The sequence below is a fragment of the Schistocerca gregaria genome, chromosome 8 (assembly GCF_023897955.1).
Source record: "Schistocerca gregaria isolate iqSchGreg1 chromosome 8, iqSchGreg1.2, whole genome shotgun sequence".
In the NCBI taxonomy this organism is placed as follows: domain Eukaryota; kingdom Metazoa; phylum Arthropoda; class Insecta; order Orthoptera; family Acrididae; genus Schistocerca; species Schistocerca gregaria.
In genome coordinates, this window is record NC_064927.1 from 261,655,235 (window position 1) to 261,676,274 (window position 21,040).

Sequence of the window (21,040 nt, forward strand, 5' to 3'; positions counted from 1 at the left end):
GTGGCTCAAGTGATATTGGTCCCACTGCTTCTCGAGGTTTGTTGGTGAAGTCCTGAAACACCGTGTATATTACAGCCCAAAAGCCTGTATTGCTGTCAACAAGCAGTGTTATGTCGCTACGACATTTACTTGACTCAATAAAGCGCAAAAAATGCAGCATTTCAACTGGAAATCAAACGAAGAGTGAAAATATGTTTCTCTAATAAGTTTAAAAATTTCGGCTGTTCGATTTTAGAGTTCGAATCCAGGAAATTGCCTCAGTCTCATTATCTAATGAACCGAGAAGACAATATTACAGCTGACACAAAGACATAAAACTAATAATTCATACCGCGTTCAATCTCTAACTGTTGCACCATCACATTTCAATAACCAAAAATATTCTCTGGCACAGTGGTCACAGCGTATTTCAGAAAGCAATTCTGGCTATAACTGTACCAAATAAAAAAAAAAAAGTAATCCTACAAGTACTGCCTGGGACTGATTGAGGACCTCATAGAGATCCATGGGATGTTTTGGAATTAACTTTTAAAAGAGTATGGAAAAATTATTGCCTAATTTTTTTTACATCTACCACTGCCCACTGAGACGTTAGTCGACTCAGTTTCTGAATAGCAGTGAAAACCGAAGTTCTCATCAAGTGTTAAGTGCCAAATGTGGCTCAGCAGTCCACAGGGCTGTTATCAATTTGACTGAACTTTGTACCATATGTACCGACAATAAAGAATGCTTTCAAATAGTGACCGGTAAAACCCCCAGGACGACTACTACTCCAGATTAAACGGTGTTTTTTTTTATTTCTAGGAAATATCCACTTAACTACTGGCATTTTTTTTCAAATTGTAGATAAAGGCATATATGCAAGTCACACCTTATGTCTGTTCAGTGAAACCCGAGTTTTTCATGTTACGTTTGACAACATGTAAATTTTTGTTATTTAGTTGCCTATTAGAAAATTTACATTCGTATTTTCCTTCCCAGTTTTCTCTGGCTTCTGTGTACTGATCACGTTGACACTTACAATAAAAGGTTATTGTGCAGATAAAAACATGAACGGATTGCAATGATATAAAATGGTTATGAGCATTTTACGGCCCGGACTTGTCTCGAAGTGGACTTCTCTCTATGAACGTGAAAAAGAAAGTAGCTTGGCTCCCACCGTTTTGATACGACTAAGAACATGAATGCTCTTCCGAGCTGTCTGAAGCTTCATGCTGTAGAATTTTATGCGGAGGAAACTTGTGAAGTGCTTAAGAACCGTGGTAAATACTTAAGCCTGAATGGTGAGTATGTAGAGAGGTAGCTTTCTATTTTTTTTTTTTTTTAAATTTGCTTCAACTGCTTCAGTAATTTATTACAGCGAAACAGATGTAGGTTTACAAATAGCTTTCGTACAAGGGCTGCTTTGGCTTTATCCAAACCCTGTGTAAATACTGGAAGTTGAATTGAAATATAAAATCTCATGTACCCATCTTATGCAGGCGAAGAGGTTGGCTACTGAATGTCTCGCCACCGATCTCTTTCAGGCAGTAAAGGATTGGGAAGTAGGAAGCGTCAAGAAAATCAATCAAAATAAAATTAAAATTAGTGGCAAACTATTTTCCTTGTTGACAGTGTTGACTTTACTTCGAAAATACAGTGACAATGTAACAGCCTGCGCAGTCGCGAACCGCCATTTCCAAGTACAGCAGTAATGAGGTTCATAAGGGGCGGTTCTGCTGTTGTGAACCACTCCTCCGTGCTTTCCCCATCTTTATGCGAGCTCTCGGAAGCGTCTCTTCTAAAGAAGACGCCGCCTCAGTCCACGTTGAGCTGTCGGAAGGAGCCCTCTACGCCGAACAGGTCTGTCTGCGTCTTGGGTTTGCCCGGCCTCTTGGACTCGTCCACGCCATACTTTTCATCCTCTTTGTAGAATTCCGCGTTCCTCTCAATGCGCTCCTTCCACATATCTGGAATCAGGCAATAGAGCTCCGTGTGGTTATAACTAAAGTACAGCTACTGATAGACGTCCATTGTCGGCTGTAATTAACGTGCGAAAGGAAAACATTATAGACATTTTAAAGCGTTAATGCAGAACCGATTTACGCTGGAAAAAATTAGTTCCACCAGGTGCAAATCTGGCGATGTCAATGCAATTTGGAACGGGCAGAAAAGGTCAAAACAGTGAGAAAGGCATAATATTGACTCGATTATTAACAGCTGTTTACTCAAATCGTTGAGTATTAACACTGGAGATGTCGACGAGCCATACAGCGCCAGAATTGCAATCGGAGCATTATCAGTCATGATTATAAGCATAGCATATTCTAAAAGTGAACTTACCATGCAGCCACAAAAAGTTATAATTATAAGTAAAGTCGTTTTTCAAAGCCTTAACTTGAATCTCAGACGTTTTTCAAAGCCTTAATTTGATTCTCAGACGATTATCTTATAATTTTAATTCGTCAGTGTAGCTCAAATTTAAGCAACGTCGTTTTAGGTTGGCCCAATTTGTGTTGTCTTTTGAACACATGAGATTTCTATTCTAGCTTTCTATTTTTCTAGCAATAATCACCTCACTGCCACTATTAATCGTTCATATCTGTACGTAGCAATTGTGAATAATAACGACTTCAGTTAGAAAAAATTTCTTGTTTTATTAAATCACACGATGAGTTTCGCACGTTATGGGTCCTGAGGTGAAAATAGTTTAATACGTAATTTATGTCCTTTCTTGAGCAAGGTGATGAAGAAATACACGTTTCTGCAGGGATAAGCTTGGATGTTAAACATCTGAATTTGAGAATCAATGGAAAATACTACGAAAACCATTGAAAAACCTATGAATCGTGTTGAGTTTAATCAAAAAGCATTCTTATGAACCTCTGTGGACCCCTGTGACCTATGATAATTGTATGTCTTTCCTTTTATGCACCAGTGTCTTTGGTTTGCTCATTCTCACTAGGTGTCAACTTGACTGAATGTCTGCTTACAGTCTGTATCTGCAAATGCGTCATGTCTCGTTGTGTGTCATGTTCTGTTAGTCGTACAGTATGTGATATAGCACTCAGTGCAGAGTAATGAACGAATTCCTTTTAAACTGAACCGATGTAATACAGTGTACAGTAATATATTTGCTACTCTTCTCAACAGAATTAGTTTGCCGGCAGTATCCACATGCGCTAGAACCCTCAAAATGTAAGGGCCTAGAATCTCAGGTTCCCAAGTCCACAAGTTGTTGTATCCAGATATCCAGATTACTGTCGTTTAAAACGGTTATACGATCTGGAAGAGCGAGTCGTTCTTTGAAGTCCAGGATATTATTGGGCAAACGAAGAACTGTTTTACTCAACAAAGATGGCGATAACTCTTCAGACCATATTAACTTGAGTTTGATTTCAAACACGTACCCGAATTATACAATAATAGTTGGTGGTGACTTAAATTTACCCTCGATATGTTGGCGAAAATACATGTTTAATTCCGGAGGTACGCAAAAAATATCATCCGAAATTGTGCTAAACGCATTCACTGAAAATTATCTCGAGCAATTTGTTCATGAGCCCACGTGAATAGTAAACGGTTGTGAAAACACACTTGACCTCTTAGCAACAAATAATCCTGAGTTAATAACGAGCATCAAAACCGATTCAGGGATTAGTGAACACAAGGCTGTCGTAGTAAGACTGTATATTGTAATCCACAAATTCTCGAAAAATAAGCGAAATATATACTTATTCAAAAAAGCAGATAAAAATTCACTTGACGCCTTCCTGAGAGACAATCTCCACTCATTCCAAATTAATAATATAAGTATAGACCAGATGTGGCTAAAATTCAAAAAAAATAGTATCGGCAGCAATTGAGAGATTTATACTAAATAAACTAACAAACGACAGAGCTGATCCTCCATGGTTCACAAAACTGGTTAGAACACTGTTGCAGAAACAACGAAACAAGCATGCCAAATTTAAACAGACGCAAAATCCACAAGATTGGCGATTTTTTGCAGAAGCTCGAAATTTAGCGCGGACTTCAGTGTGAGATACTTATAACAGTTTCCACAACGAAACGATGTCTCGAAACCTGGCAGAAAATCCAAAGCGATGCTGGTCGTATGTGAAGTATGTTAGTGGCAAGAAACAATCAATGCCTTCTCTGCACGATAGCAATGGAGATACCATCGAAGACAGTGCTGCCAAAGCAGAGTTACTAAAGACAGCCTTCCGAAATGCCTTCACAAAAGAAGACGAAGTAAATATTCCAGAATGCGAATCGAGAACAGCTGTCAACATGAGTAACGTAGAAGTAAATATCCTCGGTCTAGTGAAGCAACTTAAATCACTTAATAAAGGCAAGTGTTCTGGTCCAGCCTGTATACCAATTAGATTCCTTTCGGAGTATGCTGATGCATTAGCTCCATACTTAACAATCATATACAACCGTTCGCTCGACGAAAGATCCGTAACCAAAGACTGGATAGTTGCACAAGTCACACTAATATTTAAGAAAGGTAGTAGGAGTAATCCACTAAATAACAGGCCCATATCGTTAACGTCGATATGCAGCAGGATTTTAGAACATACACTCCTGGAACTTGAAATACGAACACCGTGAATTCATTGTCCCAGGAAGGGAAAACTTTATTGACACATTCCTGGGGTCAGATACATCACATGATCACACTGACACAACCACAGGCACATAGACACAGGCAACAGAGCATGCACAATGTCGGCACTAGTACAGTGTATATCCACCTTTCGCAGCAATGCAGGCTGCTATTCTCCCATGGAGACGATCGTAGAGAAGCTGGATGTAGTCCTGTGGAACGGCTTGCCATGCCATTTCCACCTGGCGCCTCAGTTGGACCAGCGTTCGTGCTGGACTTGCAGACCGCGTGAGACGACGCTTCATCCAGTCCCAAACATGCTCAATGTGGGACAGATCCGGAGATCTTGCTGGCCAGGGTAGTTGACTTACACCTTCTAGAGCACGTTGGGTGGCACGGGATACATGCGGACGCGCATTGTCCTGTTGGAACAGCAAGTTCCCTTGCCGGTCTAGGAATGGTAGAACGATGGGTTCGATGACGGTTTGGATGTACCGTGCACTATTCACTGTCCCCTCGACGATCACCAGAGGTGTACGGCCAGTGTAGGTGATTGCTTCCCACACCATGATGCCGGGTGTTGGCCCTGTGTGCCCCGGACGCTTCAGTCCTGATTGTGGCGCTCACCTGCACGGCGCCAAACACGCATACGACCATCATTGGCACCAAGGCATAAGCGACTCTCATCGCTGAAGACGACACGTCTCCATTCGTCCCTCCATTCACGCCTGTCGCGACACTACTGGAGGCGGGCTGCACGATGTTGGGGCGCGAGCAGAAGACGGCCTAACGGTGTGCGGGACCGTAGCCCAGCTTCATGGAGACGGTTGGGAATGGTCCTCGCCGATACCCCAGGAGCAACAGTGTCCCTAATTTGCTATAAGCGACGGTGCCGTCCCCTACGGCACTGCGTAGGATCCTACGGTCTTGGCGTGCATCCGTGAGTCGCTGCGGTCCGGTCCCAGGTCGACGGGCACGTGCACCTTCCGCCGACCACTGGCGACAACATCGATGTACTGTGGAGACCTCACGCCCCACGTGTTGAGCAATTCGGCTGTACGTCCACCCGGCCTCCCGCATGCCCACTATACGCCCTCGCTCAAAGTCCGTCAACTGCACATACGGTTCACGTCCACGCTGTCGCGGCATGCTACCAGTGTTAAAGACTGCGATGGAGCTCCGTATGCCACGGCAAACTGGCTGACACTGACGGCGGCGGTGCACAAATGCTGCGCAGCTAGCACCATTCGACGGCCAACACCGCGGTTCCTGGTGTGTCCGCTGTGCCGTGCGTGTGATCATTGCTTGTACAGCCCTCTCGCAGTGGCCGGAGCAAGTATGGTGGGTCTGACACACTGGTGTCAATGTGTTCTTTTTTCGATTTCCAGGAGTGTATATTGTGTTCTGACATAATGAATTACCTCGAAAAATTTGTCTATTAACACACAGTCAACATGGGTTTAGAAAACATCGTTTCTATGAAACACAACTAGCTCTGTGCTATTGACAAGGGATTACAGATCGATTCCGTATTCTTGGATTTGTGGAGGGCTTTTGACACTGTAATACACAAGCGGCTCGTAGTAAAATTGCGTGCTTATGGAATATCGTCTCAGTTATGTGTCTGGATTTGCGATTTCCTGTCAGAGAGGTCGCAGTTCGTAGTAATTGACGGAAAGCCATCGAGTAAAACACAAGTGATTTCAGGCGTTCCCTAAGGTAGTCTTATAGACCCTTTGCTGTTCCTTACCTATATAAACGATTTAGCAGACAATCTGAGCAGTCGTCTTCGGGTGTTTGCAGATGACGCTGTCGTTTATCGACTAATAAAGTCATCAGAAGATCAAAACAAACTGCAAAACGATTTAGAAGAAATATCGGAATGGTGCGAAAAGTGGCAGTTGACCTTAAATAACAAAAAGTGTGAGGTCATCCACATGAGTGCTAAAGGAACGCGTTAAACTTCGGTTACACGATAAATCAGTCTAATCTGAAAGCCGTAAATTCAACTAAATACCTAGGTATTACAATAACGAACAATTTATATTGGAAGGAACAGATAGAAAATTTTGTGGGGAAGGCTAACCAAAGGCTGCGTTTTATTGGCAGGACACTTAGAAAATGTAACAGACCTTGTAAGGAGACTGCCTGCACTACGCTTGTCCGTCCTCTTATAGAATACTGCTGCTTGGTGTGGGATCCTTAGCAGGTAGGACTGACTGAGTACATCGAAAAAGTTCAAAGAAAGGCAGCAGCTTTTGTATTAGAGCGAAATATGGGAGAGAGTGTCACAGAAATGATACAGGATTTCGGATGGACATCATTAAAAGAAAGGCGTTTTTCGTTGCGACGGAATCATCTCACGAAATTCCAATCACCAGCTTTCTCCTCCGAATGTGAAAATATTTTATTGACACTCACTTACATAGGGAGGAACGATCACCAAGATAAAATAAGGGAAAGTAGAGCTCGTACAGAAAGATATAGGTGTTCATTCTTCCCGCGCGCTGTACGAGATTGGAATGATAGAGAATTGTGAAGGTGGTTCAATGAACCCTCTGCCAGGAACTTAAATGTGATTTTCAGAGTATCCATTTAGATGTAGATATTGATATTACACATCATTAAATAAGAGAAGTTGTATCTAACAATGTTGAAAGCGTAGTGTATTTACATACAAGTGGTATGCCAGCAGAGTAATGAAAAAAGAAAAGAAATAAATTGCAAGTTTATGAACTGTTATGGGAAAGATGTTTTTAAAAATATCATTTGAATGTTTTGAATTTTCAATATAGAGTTCGGTCAAAAGCATTGAAATGAACATCTATAGAGTTGTGTAATCCATAATGTTCGGAGGTCTTCGCTTGTATGTATTAGTGTCCTTGCTTTGCTCGTCTTCAAAACGTCTGCACTTGACTGCGTGTGCCTTTTCCAATGTGTACCTGCTACTGTGTCATGTCTTGACGTGTGCCACGTTACGTTCGTCGAACAGTATTTCATGTAGCTCTCAATGCAGTGTACTGTGCGATTTCGTTTTAAACTGACGTATTTTATTAAAAGTATCCACATACGTTAAAACTCTCAAAAAAACGATCTAGGAAGAACATCTTCAACCCTTTCATATTTCTAACCTTTGACTTAACCACTTTTTGGGTGATGTGATGTGCAACTACAGGATCGGTAGATCGACTTTTGGTTACGGTACATCGTTAAACATGTTCTTCCTAGATATTCTGGTAGGTATTTCACTGTTCTGGTATTACATTCGGTTTTTTGATTCGCGTATTTCGAAATTTACTATTCAACCTTCTACGAACAGGAATATACTCTGTACAACGTGAAACGTCTTGAAAATAAAGGCGTTATTGTTCATATTTCCTGTGCACTGAGTCTAATCACATCCACAACAGCGTAGTACGTTGATATGAAAGACGGGTCAAGATCAAGGCATACCAGATACAGGATAGTAGATTCCACTTTGAGCTAGATTAACGACTTTTGGAGCTGTAGTTGAGAACTTATAATTTACACAACTCTACAATACAGAAAGTGAAACACATTCGTCCATCACCACGCAGGTAGGACCTATCAGGTCTAAACTATACAAATAATTGATGAAAACTGATTGTCGATTTTGATCGCGTAACTGTTGTTCTAATCTGTTTAATAAAACATTTCCATAAAGGCAATGGCATGCGAGGAAAATTTCATTTTATGGCTGCATGAAACATATGAAAAACCTCTAAATTTACTAGGCGCAAATATTATATCCACTAAGCTTCAGTTGTATTGTGTCTTTCTAGCGCTTTCCAGTGGCAACAAAAAATTTCATATACCTACTGATTGAATGTACAAACCTAGTATACTGATTAAGATGTATAGCCTTACGTAAAATGTTTAACACAGTAAGTCACGTATTAAAAATAAAAATTGTGTGCATGTCTTAAGGCAGCATAACTCACTATTCGCAAGTTACGCACACTATATTGATCCCGAATTTGAGACTCAGAGCGTTTAGCGACTTCCAACAAATTTTACACATAATTTAAAACCTCCTCGAAAACTTTTCTGGCTGAAACATCCAAAAAACAATGAAACTAAAAAAGTTTCTCATTTTCGCTGTTCACACAGTAAAACATCAGCATCAGGCATGACGTTTCAGTTTAAATCTTCTGTACTAGCAACTTCGTTCACAGCGCGTATTTCAGACACTATCCAAGAATACCACAGAATGTTCCTCGAAAATACTATACGGCAGGTAATTCAGGATATATGACTCCATAAGCATTAAGCTAAGTGAAAATTAACTTTTCTTAAAACATACGCAAATTATATAGAATAAAACGAACATTATAGGGGTTTTGCGTCTTGAGCCAAAAGGTGTTATGTAACTGGACATTTGAAACAGTTTTATACGTGGGAGCCGGATTCTGAACTGGAGGTTTACTGATGTTATATTAATCATACAAACTGCCAGGAAGTTTCATATCAGCACACACTCCGCTGTAGAGTGAAAATTTCACTCTAGAAACATTCCCAGGCTGTGGCTAAGCCATGTCTCCGCAATATCCTTTTTTCCAGGAGTGCTAGTTCTGCAAGGCTCGCAGGAGAGCTTGCGTGAAGTTTGGAAGGTAGGAACGAGGTACTGGCGGAGTTAAATCTGTGAGTCGTGCTTGGGTAGCTCAGTCGGCAGAGCACTTGCCCGCGAAAGGCAAAGGTCCCGAGTTCGAGTCTCGGTCCGGCACACAGTTTTAATCTGCCAGAAAGTTTCATATGAGCGCACACTCCGCTGTAGAGTGAATATTTCATTCTAGAATCATTCAAACTATTTGAATTCATGACAGCAAAGAAGTCTACTAACTTTGTATCTTATCGATAGGTCCTGCGTCTCCTCCATATTCTGCTGGTAGTATTTTCTTTGGGAAGTGCTTGTGCAACGATTCCAGATCGGAATGAATCATGACCTGAAACAAAAAGATGCAAGTTGTTAAAATTAATATTGAAGAGTGCAATAAAACATATCCGATAAAACATGTAGTTCAGGAAATACATAGGTTGTATGAGGAAGATGAACAATATAATATTACATAAACGATAAATAACAAGTGACACTAAATAGTTCCGAGAGTATATTTACCTGTGTAGTAGTGGTGAAAGTTATAAATTTATTCATCTGAAGATCACTTTTACATAGACTTCGTGTGTATTACAGTAATATGCACGGAGAAGAGGGGAGCGGAATGGTTACAATTGTAGTGTTCCAGAAAAATGCTAAGGATTAGATGGTTATATAGCATGACTAATGAAGAAGTACTGAACAGAATTGACCAAGTAAGGAATTTACCGCACGACAAATACTGAATCATCAAGTAATAAATAGTCAATCAGTCAATGGAGGGATGTGTGGTGGTAAAGTTGTAGAGCGAGACCAAGGTCTGACTACAGTAAGCAGCTTCAAATGACTACAGATTGCAACAGTTATGCAGAGATAAAGTGGCTTGCACAGGAAAGGCTAATGGGGACTGCAGCATCAAACCAATCTCCAGACTGAAGTAGACAACAACAATAACAGGAACTCTAAATTACATATTGAGAACAAAGAGACAATACATAAATACAGGTATTTACATGATTAAAGATCTAGTTCAACAAGAATTGGTCAGGAGTCGGCTGTGAAGATATATTCAGAATCATCCCTCCATTTTACTGAAGTCGTTTAAGGGAACGACGTAAAATCTAAATAAGGATGGCCATATATAGGTTAGAGCCACTATATTCCTAAATACAGGGCCACTCTTAAAAACAGCGCAGTCTCGTCCAGTTTATCTGTAGTGTAGTGTTTAGTTTATGAATTCTTTCGAAGAAGTTATTTCATAGTTTAAAACGCTTGTGAAACACTGTTCAGTCATTCCCCAACACCATTCACTATATGCACTATTATTCTCAACGCCATACTGGCTAAATAATCTTATTTGACACCAAGGACATTTTGTATGCCACAACTTCCTATTTTCTTGCTGTTTAATGTATTTCATTCTTTTGCCAACAAAATATTTGGATTCTAAACGGTAGTTTTTTTTCTTTTTAAAGAAACGCATTCGGATTATGAAAAAGAATTCGTGTAGTGATATAGTTGATTGGTTGGTTGACTCGGAGGGTGGAAGGGTGAGATGACCAGACAGTGAGTTCAAGGCACTAAAAACTAAAGAAAGAACAACATCGATAGAGCAGTCCAGTCAATAGGAAAGGAAAACGGGCAGACAAAGTGGCAGAATGTACGTTAGGGCGGCAGGAAGAGTGAGCGATGGGCGAGGTGGGAGAGGGGAAACGTACAAGGGTCATCCACTGATATCCAAGACGAGAAGAGTTGGAGGACATATTTAGTGCAAAGGGCCAAAAGGCAGGGGCATTCCTGCAAAATATGGATCACTTTGAGGAAGGCCCTGATTCTACAAAGGAGGGAGCGTTGCGGCTCATTATGGAGAAAAAAATCATGGATGAACCTAATACGTCTGATACAATGTCGGAAGAGCATGGTAGATTCCCAACAGGAGAGGTGGAGGGAGAACACCATGTGGCAGGAATTCCATTAATTCCTCCACCCCAGTTCACCCTACAACTGAACATAAAGCTACAGATCCACCCCTAGAGGGGTTGCATAGGAGGACGTTAGGTGGTTGTTCCGCTCCTCCCTCCCCCCCCCCCCCCAATCCAGACAATCAGAAAGCTCAATACCTGTGATACCCACATGCATGTTGGACCTTTTCATAAAGCAGAAGGCCCAGAAATGGTCATTAGGTCTGTGGTAAACACCTCATATGAAGAGATAGCATATCTCATGGGGTCAACGGATTTAAGGCCATCACTGTAGAAACAGCAGCATCCTAAAACTGTTGTAAGATCAGGCAGAACAAAAATGGAACACCATCAGAGCAATGGAGGCTTTTGGACCCTTTAAGAGATCCATCTGGATGTGAGGATGAATAACTAATCAAGGGGCGTGTTTGGGGGAGACTGTGGAGGACAAAAAAAGGACGATGGAACCACAGTTCAGAGAAGGAAAGTGGCACCCAGCTGGTAATCCCCCATAAGGATGAGCAGGAGACAGGTGACGAGCCAAAGCCATGAAAAGAATAGAATACAAGGGGTGGTCAAGGAAAGAGCGGATAGCAATGGCATAGGAAGGGGTGGAGTGGGGAGGAGGGTCCAAGCATCAACCAGAAGACTGTCAACAGAGCTAGTGTGAACGATACTTGAGGCCAAATCGATACGATAATGGTGGACCATGTAAAACGGAGGCTATGTGGAAGGGACAGATAAGCCATAAACTGGACAACCATAGTCCAAACAGGACAGATCTAAGGCTCAGCAAAAGCAAAAAAGAGTCAAACACTTTGTGGCCCAAGACATGTGGGGAAGGAAGCGAAGAACATTGAGTTTATGGAAACAGCCAATAAACAGATGGCAGATATGAGGCAACCAAATAAGCTTGTTCTCAAGGAGAAGACCCAAGAAACGCAACTGGATGACCATGGTCGGGCACTGAGTATCAAGGTAGAGCTCCAGGTCTAGGTGGATTGTAGTATGTGACAAAAATGCATCACCTACTATTTAAGGGTGGAGGGGGGAGGAGAACTGGAAACCATGTGAGAGAGTCCACCTGGAAGGGCGCCAGATGGCACCCTCGAACTGTCGCTCCTCAGAGGCCACTGAGTGGGAACTATCCCACATACAGAAATCATCAACACTGAGGAAAGGTGACCGATGGTCTCATGGAGGCCACAAGTCCATTAGTAGCGATGAAGAAAAGGGCTCATAGAAAGCTGAGAACGGTGGCAATCTAAACTTGGAACAACCAGTGGAACAGGAGCTGATGAACAGTAATTGGGAGGGGGTCCTGAAGCCTCAGTCATGGAGTGTAAGGAAAATATGATGACGCTAAGTCACGTCGTAGGCCTTACAAAAATCTAAGAAAACTGTGGAAAAATGGTGGGGATAAGAAAAGGTGTGCTGAAATGCAGTTCGCCACTGAAGAAGATGATAGATTGGGGTCCTCCCAAGAGATATACTGGTAAGGAGACAAAAGGTTCCAAATTCGCTGACCTTACAGAACCAGTGAGCCACAATCCATTCGAATAACTTGCACAGGATACTGGTCAGAGTGATCAGTTGGTAGCTATAGAGAGACGATGGATCTTTGCTGGGCTTCAGGATAAGAACCGAAATACTGTCCCTCCATGGAGAGAAGAAGACACCTTGGAGTCAAACACAGCTAAGCACTTGCAGAGGCTATTGTCACTGTAGAGGATTGAGGTGTTGAAGCATTTAGTTATGTATGGAATCGAGCCAGGGGCTGAACTGTTGCCACAGAAGAGGGCCGAAACAAGCTCCCATCCAGGAAGAGGTCCATTGAAGTATTTCGCTTGACAGTGGGCAAAACATAAGTGGGAAGCTTCAGTCTGCTGTTTACAGAGGAGAGAAGCACCCAGATAGAAGGCCGACACCAATTCTAATGTGTAATGTGTTGCATGGTGTTCCATGAGAACTGGTGGATCTGTACAGAGGTCACCTGTGAGGCAAAGTCTCAGGTTGGAAGGCGGCCATTGGTCACAATGGAGGCTGAATAGCACAGCCAACAGCGTAATAAAAGGACAAAAGAACCTAGGGAGAAGACAAAGCATACCCAACACACCTGCATGCACTCGTTGATTAAGTAACAGGATCTGCCATGATGCTATTTAAAAGCAATTAGACTGGTGGAGGATGGGTACTGCTTAAGGTGTTTTCAGGGCTCGACAAAGATCACAGATGGTGATTTCAATGCCTGTGCTCCACCAAGGGATCAGCTGGGGGCGAAAGAGGCCTGCTAAGGACAGGATGGCAATGCCTGTACAAACTGACAAGAAGGAGTTAAACACAACCTGGAAGGATTATAGAGGCCAATCAGCTCGATGGAAAGTCCAGTGGGGTAACCTGGCCATCAGGAGGTGGAGAGTAACCTGAAAATCTGTAGGAAATGGTCGCTGTCACAAGGGGCATTGAGCGGAATGCAAGGAAGGGAGAAGGGGAGGCGAATTCAGTGAAGCTCCAGTGGAAGATAAGGTGCCAAAGGTATCACTGAATTTGCTAAGGGAACAATTATTAAGAAGGCACAGATGGTGGCCTGCAAGAAACTTGTCTATGAGGGCCCCGATTAGATGAATCAGCACTGCCCCACATGGAGTAATGGGCATTTAAATCCCCAAGAACGGAAGTACGGCTTTACATCACATTAATAAACCACAACCTTGTCTTCTCAGGGAGGGCATCCCATTAAAAGCCATAATAAAAGTGCTGGCATCGATGTGACGGTCCATAAGGCCTCTTAAAATATGAGAAACAAAATGAGATAAAGTCGTCAAGATGGTCACCGGCACGAAAGGCCTCACACTGAGCTGCAGAAGAAGTTCTGATTAACAGCGAACCCGGCTAGATCTCACTCAGAGAATCAACTTTGTCAAACTTGTCTTCTTTAGTTCCCAAGAAAAGTAACGACCTGGTGGCGATGAATTGTCCAGTTCAGTTCTAGTGCAGTGGCTGCATAAGACGTAGCATGAAAATATCCATTACCAACTGAAGTGATGTCCGTAGAAGAACGGCTCGTCTATTTTTTTATTTTTTTAGTGTAATGCGTTCATAGACAGAGCGTGCGCCATGACAGCACCCATTCTCATCAGGGGCTTTCCTGTGGGCGTACCCATCCACAGCATAGACTGTCTGGCACGACGGGCCCCAGAAAGACAAGCAACCACTCGTAGGCAAACAACTGAGGTGATAGTTTAGGTATCAGAAGCATGATGCCTATGTTGTCATGCGCTCAACCAAGGGGTCCATAACGACCCCACCACACGGACCGGCTACTGTGTAGGCTATATAGGGTTAAAGCACAACGGAACGAAAGGCATTGAGGAAACGGTGGAAGATGCGCTACGGCCACACGCTAAAGACACAAGTAAGGTGTTCTTCTCCAGTTGGCTCACAATACGTAGGCAAAATTTAGCAGAGGAGGTCAAACGTTAAATGGGGACCAAAAACGCCGTAAACGAAAGCTGAAGAATGAAAAACAAGAGGAATAAAACCGTGAGAGATATCAGAAACCAGGAGAGTTAGGCTGATGTAATCAAGGACACCCAGAGAGGGAAAGGAGCGAGGACAGGAAGCAAGCAGTGCGTTGAAGGGAAGGCAGTCCGGGAAGGGAGAAAAGACCGCAATAGCTTGGGGCTCTGTGTGCGCCACGCACAAACTCACGAAAGAGCTGAAAGCCACCTGACGGCGAGAGTGTTGGGGACTGGGTATGTAGTAGTATAGTGACTTAGAAATTTATACTATAACTTTCTGAAAGACAATGCAGTCAACATGATGAATGTGATGCAAACAGGTAATGGCTCTTAAAACATTTGACACGATTACCCCTTACACATGGCGTAACAGCCGCGCGTGATTAGCCGAGAGGTCTGAGGCGGTGCAGTCATGGACTGCGCCGCTGATCCCGGCGGAGGCCTCTTTGTCCTTAGGATAATTTAGGTTAAGTAGTGTGTAAGCTTAGAGACTGATGATCTTAGCAGTTAAGCCCCATTAGATTTCACACACATTTGAACATTTGAACATGGCATAACAACGCTGCAATCGCAGTGTGTCAGTTCTACTGAGCTGATATTTGATGTATTTCTCCGTATATGCGGAAAAATGTTTCTGCGAATTACATAATTGTCACATTACCAAGTGTGTGCAGATGTCAGTTATACTTAGGATTTAAAGTTCGGACCGAATGGAGACAGACATAGAGAATGCGTTGAGCACAGTACAAGCAATACTATACTGCATCGATAAAGTGTGCCAATTGAAATAATTGTGGCCACCCACTTCTATTTCTGCCTTTGTTGATTTAATCCGCCCGGCAATTTAACGGCGAAGGTGGCGCGCAATCCAGACTAAATTTAGTTTTTAGGCGGTATCCAACATCCCGTTAGGAGAATACTGAGCTGATACATCCCCCGCCTCAGCTTACACGATTCGCAAATATGCAGACAACTTTGGAACACTTCCATGTGGAATAACATTAGCGATGCAGACAGAATGGGTACATAAATTCTGTCACGTGGTCGGGGAAGAATTGTCATAACATAGGATGATCCAACTTAATATAGGGCGTGAACCCAAACTGCACCAGAACATTTCGGAGGTTGTTTAGAGATATTTTCTGAATATTTTGATGCAAGTGACCCGCAATCTCCATTGAATCATTACAAAACAACATTATAAGTACGATTTCTTTAATTTGCCACTGCAGTATTACCTCTGTTTCTGTGGAAGTACCTGCACACTAGTGTCGTAGCCTGTAATATGAAATCACCGAAACACAACACAAAGCACATTGTAACGCTACAAGCGTCAGACGAATAACGTACTTTCAAATGGTTCAAATGGCTCTACGCACTATGGTATGTAACATCTGAGGTCGTCAGTCACCTAGAACTTAGAACTACTTAAACATAACTAACCTAAGGACATCACACACCTCCATGCCCGAGGCAGGATTAGAACCTACGACCGTAGCAGCAGCGCGGTTCCGGACTGAAGCGCCTAGAGCCGCTCGTCCACAGCGGATGGCTTGACGTACTTTGCGATGTGGTTGCAGACGCTGCGGAAACAACTCAGGAGAGCGTTGTTTTGTCACGCTTCCACCGAATTCAGTGAACTTATACAAGTGCTCCCGACGAGATTTTGGTGTGGAGTAAAATGTGTGTAGAATCAGATGAATGAGAGTTCTGTTTAAAGAATGAATCTACCTCAGTCAACATTATGTAGTTCTATTCGATAATGAGACGCCCTTCCAAATTCACTCAATAACCAATCAATAAGCAATCAAAGATAGTTACTACTCCATAAAAGATGTTCAATAATAGTAATTATCATAGGCAGTAGTCAAATCCCTATGTCAGACATGTTTATGGCACGCGGTTGCGTGGTAGCCGCTAGGTCCGAGGCGCCTTGCCACGGTTCGCGCGAATCCCCCCCTCCCCCCTCCCCTCTGTCGTAGGTTCGAGCCCTGCCTGGACATGGGTGTTTGTGTTGTCTTCAGCGTAAGTTAGTTTAAGTTAGATTAAGTAGTGTGTAATCCTAGGGACCGATGACCGCAGCAGTTTGGTCCCATAGGAACTTACCACCACCACCAGCACGTGGTTATTGCCTACTCTCCGCCCCCCCCCCCCCCCCACGTGTTCGTGTTTCGTTTAAAAGTAATCAAATTCAATTTGGGTTTATATGAACTGGCTTACACCGCAACCTCAGTATACGATGCAGAAGTACTTTGTAGCACAGTACCATTATTAAAGAGAATTAGAACCATACAATGAAGATACAAGCTTTTGCTGCGGTTCTAGCAAATTAAAATTTAAGACCTGTCGGCTAGAGGGTAAGCGCTCAAATTCTATTTTTTTTTTCCGAAACTGAATGCATAGACCCCTCGAAACTAACACAGTTCTTTTGATTCGACCATACATTTTCTTCCGGCCGTCATGGATGTGACCAATCGGCAAACTGAGTTGCTTGGAAGTAAATCAAATTATCGATTTTATTTCGTCTTGTAAAGTGTCACGGCATTATACCCAAATAAATTTCATCATAGTCAACACTGGCTGCAAAAGGGAAAACATTTAACTAATATTTTAATTCTAAGAGGTACTTATACAGATGGAAGAAATGGTAACACATACTGCAAATAGTACCTGAATGTACTCAATATATTATTCGTAAAACCACCCAGTTGCGTTAGAAATGGGAAGTTATAAAAGCACAGAAACACAATATCCAGGTTAAGCAGGGACATTTGTAGATGACATTTTTCCTCTTTATTTCCAAAGATCATTTTCAGACAGTTTTATGTGAAAAACGCGATTAGAAACCTTTCAGTTATTTGTTCCTGATCTACTTACCCTTTTCCTGATCTTCTCCTTCAGTATGGAATCAAGCACGGACATCACTTTCTCAACGCCCGGTGGGCAGTTGATCATATGAATCCCTTTGGGCCGAAGTGGGTATCCTTCCTATGAAATGAAAGAAAACTATGTATCTTCACGTGTCACGACGATTCAGCATTGTATGTGTATCCTGGAACTATTTTTTTTCTTTTTCTTGTATATTAGAGTCTTTTTACATGACTTTTCATAATGGCAGAAAAGAGATATCTTACGTACACAATATGTAAACTTCAGAGAAATTTAGTTATATGTCTACTGATTGGCCGTCTCTTACTACATGCTGAACAAAAACAGCGACATGCTCTGCAATAAATCACTTGAAGAGAACATAATACGAGAATGAGTCAGGTAGAGAGAAATCGAGAACTAAAAATTGACGGCACCTCTAAATACTGAATTTCTTTTCTTTTAAAAACACAGTCGTGTTCAAAGGTGACTGGAGACGATTCCTGTCTGACTCTCCGCCGAGTGTCCAATTAGCCCGTCCCTGTCAGTAGCGCGGAGTGAAAAGCCGTAAATATAGCGGTGTGGAATTAGCTACCGCACTGGTAAAGTACCTTATCATACAATATGATATGAAAACGAGGTAGTAATTAATTACGATAATATTGGTATCTTGAACCACATTTCGCAGCCAAGTTCTGGGAAAATTTTCGTTTTACACTGTCCAGAGGTGCTTCATCACAGAAGTGAAATGTATAGAGACGTAGCTTTGTTCACAAAGCAACTACGAGTATAAATGTTGGATGTGGTGGCCGTCTGATTGATCAATGTTCGCAGTCACGCACAGTGTGGAGCGAGCGACAGCCAGAAAGTCAATTCCAGTAAGGACGGGCAGTAGCTATAGTCCGTCCCACCAGCAGGTGGAAAATGTAATCGAAAAGTCAAAAGATTATTTAATTTGTATACTTTAAAGAAGTAATCCCATGTTTTTCAATGAGTTAGTGCTCCGTAGTACTCACATTGGCTTCAAAGTTTTATGTTTCCCACTTGTTCTTTTATTGGATTTCCGTTAAATTGAACAATCGCATTAGTGCAGTTTTCAGACAAAGAAGATAATAAAAATTGTCAGTTCAAAAATTCTGCTGCTAGAATATATGCACGGTGGCATAATTTGAATTTCGTGATGTGTGAGGACCCTCGAGGAAAACTAGTGATCGAAATATTGTGGAAACTTTTGTAAGGTCATAACGAATAGATCATTGAAGGAAATAGATTTTAAAACACACATGGGAGAATATCATTTGTTAATTGTGTACCATGTTTCCAGGTTAAAAATGTTGCTCAATGCGACGACCATCTGTATCCACGACACCCTGGACCCGCACAAGAGACATCATTCCAGAACTATTCGCAGCACTTTTCGAACGCTGGTTCATGGAATGGTCAACCATCGTGACACAGCTCCTGCAGTGTTTCAAGATCGCACATAAGCGCCAGCATTCTCAACAATGGAAACAGCAAATTCTTCAATAATTTGTGATGCAATTAGCAATTTTGCACATCCCCAGTAAATTCAAACTTCAGAATCATGTTTAATCCAAACTTCCGAATCATGTTCCTCAAACCAGTTGGGGAAGAAGGTCCTCTCCGTATTTTTTAATGCACCAATACTTGCGAAGAGCAACAGCATTATTTCTGTACTTGTGATAAAACAGCTTTACAAGTAGAGCCCTGCTCACCACGTCCAGACCCATCTTGACCGCAACAGCAAAACACATTGACGCCTGTGTTTCAAACCCACGCCGCCGTACCACTACTGGCGCCAAATGGCAAGACATGACACTAACACTACTAAGAACGCAAATCCTGCAGCGCACAATCTTAATATCACCCCTGTAAAGTAGAGTACCCATACAGTAAACACACTACTGGCCATTAAAATTGCTACACCAAGAAGAAATGCAGATGATAAACGGGTATTAATTGGACAAATATAGTATACTACAACTGACATGTGATTATATTTTCACCCAATTGGGGTGCATAGATCCTGAGAAATCAGTACTCAGAACAACCACCTCTGGCCCTAATAACGGCCTTGATACGCCTGGGAATTGAGTCAAACAGAGCTTGGATGGCGTGTACAGGTACAGCTGCCCATGCAGCGTCAACACGATACCACAGTTCATCAAGAGTAGTGACTGGCGTATTGTGACGAGCCAGTTGCTCGGCCACCATTGACCAGACTTTTCAATTGGTGAGAGATCTGGAGAATGTGCTGGCCAGGGCAGCAGTCGAACACTTTCTGTTTCCAGAAAGGCCCGTACAGGACCTTCAACATGCGGTCGCGCATTATCCTGTCGAATTGTAGGGTTTCGCAGGGATCGAATAAAGGGTAGAGCCACGGGTCGTAACACATCTGAAATGTAACGTCCACTGTCGAATTGCCGTCAGTGCGAACAAGAGGTGACCGAGATGTGTAACCAATGGCACCCCATACCATCACGCCGGGTGATACGCCAGTATGGCGATGACGAAAACACGCTTCCAAGGTGCGTTCACCGCAATGTCGCCAAACACGTATGCGACCATCATGATGCTGTAAACAGAACCTGGATTCATCGGAAAAAAATGACGATTTACCATTCGTGCACCCAGGTACGTCGTTGAGTATACCATCGCAGTCGCTCCTGTCTGTGATGCAGCGTCAGGGGTAACCGCAGCCATGGTCTCCGAGCTGATAGTCCATGCTGCTGCAAACGTCGTCGAACCGTTCATGCAGATGGTTGTTGTCTTGCAAGTTCCTATCTGTTGGGTCAGGGATCGAGACGTGGCTGCACGACCCGTTACAGCCATGCGGATAAGATGCCTGTCATCTCGACTGCTAGTGATACGAGGCCCTTGGAATCAACACGGCGTTCCATATTACCCTCCTGAACTCACCGATTCCATATTCTGCTAATAGTTCTTGGATCTCGACCAACGTGAGCAGCAATGTAGTGATACGATAAACCGCAATCACGATAGGCTACAATCCGACCATTGTCAAAGTCGGAAACGCGATGGTACACATTTCTCCTCCTTACACGAGGGATCACAACAACGTTTCACCAGGAACGCCGGTCAGCTGCTTTTTGTGTATGAGAAATTGGTTGGAAACTTCCCTCATGTCAGCACCTTGTTGGTGTCGCCACCGGCGCCAATCTTGTGTTAATGCTCTGAGAAGTTAATCATTTGCATATCACAGCATCTTCTTCCTGTTGGTTAAATATCGCGTCTGTAGCATGTCATCTTCGTGGTGTAGGAATTTGAATGGCCAGTAGTGTATTTTCAGTCCACACTAACTCAAATAGCAAAAGTTCAATTATGAGCACCATGTACTTGGAAATGAAGCCCTGTCGGTATGAAAAAGTGTAGGTTAGTAAGTATGGAAGATACTGGCCTTGTAAAATGCCACTCTGTCGGGAAAGAAACAGCAAACCTTAGC

At 42.7% G+C, this 21,040-nt stretch overlaps 1 protein-coding gene across 1 annotated transcript in view; it reads right to left on the bottom strand.

Annotated features, from left to right (window-relative positions):
- Positions 1-1,592: 1,592 nt before the first annotated feature.
- Positions 1,593-21,040, bottom strand: part of LOC126284951 (alpha-tocopherol transfer protein-like) — an 83,360-nt gene continuing 63,912 nt past the window's right edge. The window contains exons 5-7 of the mRNA XM_049984225.1: positions 17,566-17,676; positions 9,453-9,555; positions 1,593-1,949 (exon numbers count right to left, since the gene is read on the bottom strand). Coding sequence (XP_049840182.1) covers positions 1,798-1,949; positions 9,453-9,555; positions 17,566-17,676 — 366 coding nt within the window. The 3' untranslated portion in view covers positions 1,593-1,797. The remainder of the gene's footprint in view (positions 1,950-9,452; positions 9,556-17,565; positions 17,677-21,040) is intronic.